The sequence below is a fragment of the Girardinichthys multiradiatus genome, chromosome 18 (assembly GCF_021462225.1).
Source record: "Girardinichthys multiradiatus isolate DD_20200921_A chromosome 18, DD_fGirMul_XY1, whole genome shotgun sequence".
Classification (NCBI taxonomy): Eukaryota; Metazoa; Chordata; class Actinopteri; order Cyprinodontiformes; family Goodeidae; genus Girardinichthys; species Girardinichthys multiradiatus.
The window spans coordinates 9288008-9294007 of record NC_061810.1 but is presented as its reverse complement, the minus strand read 5'-3'; the positions used below and the strand labels follow the sequence as shown (position 1 = coordinate 9294007).

Sequence of the window (6000 nt, the reverse complement as noted above, 5' to 3'; positions counted from 1 at the left end):
TATCAAATACTTATGTCATGCAATAAAATACAAATTAATTACATAAAAATCCCACAATGTGATTTTCTGGATTTGCTGTTTTAGATTCCGTCACAGTTGAATAGGACCTATGATTGAAAATTAAAGACTTCATACTTTGCAAGTGGGAAAACCTGCAAAATCAGCAGTGTATCAAGTACTTGTTCTCCCCACTGTAGATATAAGAAAAAACCAAGAGAAGATTGAGAAACTGAGAAACAAGAAGAAAACAGGAAGTAAAGAGAACAGAGAACAAAAAGGGCCAGATGTTCAAAAACAAAACAGCAAGCAACTAATAGGACACCAGAGACAACTCTAAATGCAAGAAACTTTACTACCCAAACATAATAAAGAAAGTCCAATACATGACAGTATGTAACTGACTTTGAACCTGTCTGTATGATTGGATTGGATTGACATTTTTTCAAGTGCCTTGAGACATTATTTGTTGTCATTTGGTGCTATATAAATAAACTGAATAAGAAACATCTTCAATTCTTCTGCGAAGTTTTTACACAAAATTTAAGACTGAGAATCTGCTGAAGCAATAACAGTTCCATTCATTGTAACAAAGGGGCCAACCCCAGCTCCCGACAAACAGACCCACATTATAATCCCATCAGAACCAAACTTAAAACTTGACAAAGTGTAGTCAGGCAAGTGGCATTCTCCTGGAAACTGCCAAAAATCTATATAACACCAGCTGTAGACCCCCTATCCATGTCATTGAAAGTTGTTGATATTTCAAGCACATCTGTCCTAGTTTGTCCAAATGGCTTCAAGACCAAATGTTCTTCTTCTTTATCAGTTAATTACCTTTCCCTTCGTGTTTAGTTCAATTGTTCCTGCTCTCTTGTGTCTTAAAGCAGCCGAGCTCTATCAAAGTTGGACAAATGGGTAGCACTGAAGTAAAGCTTGTTAAGCCCTGTTCACTTTAAACCCCTTGACATTCATTAACACATTTCATACAGATGTGTGGTATAAAGTGTGAAAGGAACAAAGAACAGAGTTTCACACCCTCATGAATTCACAGACAGGCTGCTGCAGGCACCGCTGGGATTGTCGAGGTTACTACGCTGTCAAAACATGTACGTCATGAAGTCTATGTATGTATTCCCAGAAGCCATTATTGTCATTGATGATGGTGTGGTCGTTTCAGTGGTTTGTGGGAGTGTGAGCCTGCAGCGCTGCTGATAGACCTTGTTTGTATGTGTGTATGTGTTAGAGAGACAGAGAGACAGAGAGAAAGGGAGAGAGAAAGGGAGAATAGTGTGGGGCAGGGCTGAGTCTTGCAGTTGGAAGGAACATGTAAAAGATTGAACATCAATGAAGAAATCCTGAAGCTGCCTGTTGGCATCTTGTCTCCTTTTAGGCAGGATGAAAGTTGGTTGACAGTGAAAAGAGAAAGGTGTTGGTGAATCACTGCTATGATTTCCTAGGTTTGCATCAAATCAACATGTGCTAAGACAGACTGATGGATTTTTAATGGATTGCTGTTCGCAATCCCCTAAGGTTTGCTTATTTTTATACACTAAAAGGCACCAGCAGTTATGAAAAACAACAGATATGTTTGAGAGAATCTGATTTGTAAGCAGATTTTACAAAGAAAGAGGTTATTCCTGAATGATTTTGATGACGAAGTATCTATTCTAAAAATAATTAAACAGATTCCTAATTTTATTCCCCAGTCAGTTGCATATTTCTAAGCAGCCACACCAACACTGCCCTCTACTGGTGAAGTAACAAAGTTATAATCCAAGACATTCAAAGAAAGGAACAAAGAAAATCTGCTCACATTTTAAATGCATTTATTGTTTCTTTTAACACTCCAAAGTCTCCATTTTAACTTGAAAATGTAAAGGTGACAATAACACACGTTCATATACCCTACAGTGCATTGTTTTTATCAAGTAAACCTAATCTATTGCTTGTTTGTGAACAGATATTTGTCCACCATGAAGCTACAACAAACTCCTTTTATTTCAGACAACCTTTCAAGTGGGTTCCAGGTATGTTTCAGTACTTGAAGTCAAGTTCTGCTTAAGAGCAAAACACAAAACCAGTCTTCCATTCAAGCCTCCTGCAGGATGAGTCATCAGGCCAAACCAGCGAGGTGGCAGCAGCAGCAGCAGCAGCAGGGACAGGTGTGTGTGTGTGTGTGTGTGTGTGTGTGTGTGTGTGTGTGTGAGAGAGAGAGCCAAATTCATTCCCACACAGTAGAATACAACTCTAATCTGAATCAGCTCTGAGTTCTAGAAAGAAAAGCTGCATTTAACAGGGCAGCAAACAACTGTTTGAACCAAAGGTAGAGGTGAGTTGACATTTAGAGAAATGTGCAGCTTATATGACCTGTGAATGCTAAGGTCTGCATTGTGATGAACTTGTCATAAAGCTGAAAGAAGCGTCGTTAGGTACATGCAACAAACAAAAAATAATAATGTGTGGATCTACAATGTCTACACTCCTCCATACTATGACACGGATGATGTTTGTGGAGTTGCACTAACAAACTTAGGGCTTCAAAGCTGCCGACTGTCCCCGTTGGGGCCCCAATAATAGAGCTTTTGAGGCCATTTTGGGTATCCCTCAAGCAGTTTTCTCATCTTTTATCTTGTAGTTTTATTTATTTATTTATTTGTCACGGTAAAGCTCAGCCTGAATCGTCTCCGCTGTGCTCCGCTTGTTCAGCCTTCAGGTTCCCCTTCTGTCCTTCCGCCGCCCCGGTATCGACCTCCTCCTCCTCAATGGTCAGGCGCGTATCCGCGGAGGAGCACAGGGAGCTAACGCTGCTTTGCTCTGCGCACAGCGCGCACGCCAGCGGAGACGGCAGAAAGCCCTCGTGACGTAGGGCTCCGGAGAGGTTGCCATGGTTACCACAGAACGGCAAGGAAACCTGCACAACGCGAAGCCCCGATACTGTAGACGAGAAGCTGACGCTGTGCTTCTCGGGCAGAGCGCCCCACTCCCTCTGCTCCTCCTCGTGCACCAGGCGCGTGAAGATGTTGATCCTCCTCTTCTCCCTCCTCTTGGAGCGGAAGTAGCCCAGCATGATACCGCAGAGGAACACTCCGTAGAAAGACATGACTATCAGTACGTACAGGTATGCGTTCCCGTCGCCCAGTTTGGCGGCCTTGGACTCCGCCGCGCTCCCAGTGTGTGAGAAGAGACGCTCAGTTGCTGTTGTGGAGTTTTCCAGGCGCTCCATTTTTTTGTGAAGTTCCCGGTGAAAGCCTGTAAAATGGACAAAAAGACGCACAAATACAAATGTTAAAAGGGTAATATTTATCCATCTATAAAGACAGGCTGGGTACCTTTAAGCGCGGTTTACGCACGGAGACTGGCTTCCAATTAAATTTGTGTACATTGTACAGAATAGTTAAAGATAATAAATAAATCTTGAGTCATAGTCAGTTTTATTATTATTTTTGTTTGAACTGATTGTGTAACTCCATCAGTTCAAATTAATGTTTGTATAAATCTAAATCTACAAAAATGAGCACTGCACCTTCTTCTATGTATATTCAATTCATTCAGTCTGATTCCATAAGCATACCTTTCCCACTGATTTTAAGTTGAGGTTAATAAGCCTTTCAATTTTTGCTTTCCTAGAGAATCTTTTCAACTATGTACTACTATGTACTAGTACCAAACTGAAAGGAAAACTGCATAAAAGTTACAAAAAACAATACATGGACTCACCAAACTGCAGAACCGTGTCTCATGTGAGTCTCTTCTATCCCCTCTGAGGTCTGGGCAGAACTATAACAAAGATGAAGTTATTTATACAGAGACCCTCTAGCGTCATCATGACTCACATGGCCTGGTCCGATTGTAAGATGAACCCTGAGCGTGTAGAAAACCCTCAAAGGAATAATAGTTTTTTTGATATGAATCAACGCACACATTTAAGATGTTTCCCACCTCTTGGGGATTTTTATGAAATTATTAGCTCATAAACAGATTCTTACTGAAGAAGTCTTCAGAGTCCATAAGAAAGTAGTCCAGAGGGAAAGTAATGGAAAAAATAATTTTATAGAAAAATGGCAAGTGTTAAAGTATGTTACATATTGTTATGTGACAACCACGAGGTTCACGGCATTTTATTTTGATAGACCAACACAGAGTAGAGCATAATTGTGACCTGTCAACGAAAATGTATGGTTTTAAAATATTTTTGCAAATAAAAATCTAAAAGCTGTTGCATGCATTTCTACTTGAGCCTGCTGAGCTATTACTTTTACTGCAATTATAGCTGAATATTTTGAAGTCTACCTGTTTCCCTTTCTTATTTGCCCAAGTTGTCCTGTCAACAGATTCCCACCTGAGCCGTGGATCTCTGTAGCTCCAGAGTCACCATGAGTCTGTAAAATATGGATACTGCAAGCACAGACATCTCACTGAAAGGCTCTTTGTCTTTACTGACAAAGATTCTGATGACTGGGTTTACACAGAGATAATAATGTCCCCCCTCACCTATACTAATGTGCCACAAACAGGCCACCCTGTATATGAAGACCTGGTCAGTTTCCTGAACCTCTTCCACATGATGAAGTAAGATATGGTAACTTGGGAACATGATGCAGAATACTGTTTATGTCAACGAGTTGTGTTCATGATTTTAGCTCCTACAACAGAAAAAGTTTGTTCACTTAAATTAGACTTTTAGCCTCTAAGAAAGTACTGCAAACCTTTACATTTTTAAAGAAGAATTAGTCATAAAGTCACCAGAGACTAAGAAGTTATATTCATTTTTACTTTAAGATTTTTTTATTTGTAGTAATCACTAATAATTATATTTTTTTGATTTTAACCAAAAATGCACTGAGAACAACAAAAATCAATAACTGAGTAATCAATAAAAATAGAATTACCTTCATTTTATTCATTGTTAAATATTGGATATGAATTTTGCTATCCATTCATTTGTTTTTCAGTAAAAGCCTTACTAGACATTGCTTTTTCTTTCTATATGATCATTGAATTGCAGAATTAATCTAAAAAAAATAGTTAACTGTAACCCAGTTATTGTTTGTTTAGTAATCCAGGTTATTCTAGTCAGCTCATTCTTTGGTAGTGTCATGACCGTCTGTATTTGAGGTGTTTGAGTTCTAGTTTTTTTTTTACTCTGTTTCTTCCCTGTTTATGTTCTCTTATTCCTGTCATTTTAATTCATTGTAGATAAGATTATTGGTTTATTGTTATGTTTGTTTTGGGTTATTCTCTGTTAGATATCCTTTCCCGTCTCTCTGTTCGACTCCTGTTCATATTTTCAGCTCCTGCCTTAATTGTCCTCAAGTGTTTCTCATTCTCACCTGATTACTCTCACCTGGCCTCCATGTCTTTTCTCCTCACTCACCCCTGTAAATAAGCTGCCTGTTTCTTTCTCATTTGCTGGAATCGTCCGTTATAATACTCCTTCCTTGATGCTCAGTTGCTCTTTTCATGGTCTGTCATCATGCCCAGTTCTTCTTTTGAGCTCCTCGTGTCATTTAATTGTTTATTAAACATTGTTTCACTTCACCCCTCTGCTTCCATGCTTAAGTGCACTTGGGTCCTACTGCAAGGTAGTCACCTTAACCAATTTTGTGTTGACCTAAAATCCAACCATGTAGTTTCAAATTAACACAGGGTTGGGTGCTTTTTAACCATCAAAAGTGTATTTTCTTTATCACAATGTTTTGTTTTTGTCAAACATTTCCACATTTTTGGTAGATTAAGATCTAATTTTGTATCATAACTTAAAGAAAGTACCCTTCAGATCTAACATCTGCCGATTAAAGCAGAAGTACAGAAAGTGCCGGGTAATGAAAGTGTAAACAAATGCCAAACAAATGTCAGCCTTGCTTACTGCATTTCACCCATGGTTCTATTTCTGAGATTGTTCAAGAGTTTTTCTGTCTCTTTGTTTACTGAACAAAGACATGGTTTACCAGTTTCCAAAATCATTACAGTGAGGTATATCAGTTCATAGTTTGTGTACAA

The 6000-nt window shown here is 39.0% G+C and overlaps 1 protein-coding gene across 1 annotated transcript; it reads right to left on the bottom strand.

The window, feature by feature from the left end:
- Window positions 1-1809: 1809 nt before the first annotated feature.
- On the bottom strand, window positions 1810-3853 carry kcne4 (potassium voltage-gated channel, Isk-related family, member 4). Its single transcript, XM_047391247.1, has 2 exons — window positions 3718-3853; window positions 1810-3249 (listed from the first exon to the last, which is right to left on the bottom strand). Exon 2 carries the CDS (start codon window positions 3221-3223, stop codon window positions 2669-2671), a length of 555 nt encoding a protein of 184 aa, XP_047247203.1. The 5' UTR covers window positions 3224-3249; window positions 3718-3853; the 3' UTR covers window positions 1810-2668.
- Between the last annotated feature and the right edge of the window lie 2147 nt (window positions 3854-6000).

Coding starts and splice junctions, on each gene's coding strand:
- kcne4 (XM_047391247.1), bottom strand. CDS start 3,223: ATGGAGCGCCTGGAAAACTCCACAACAGCAACTGAGCGTCTCTTCTCA.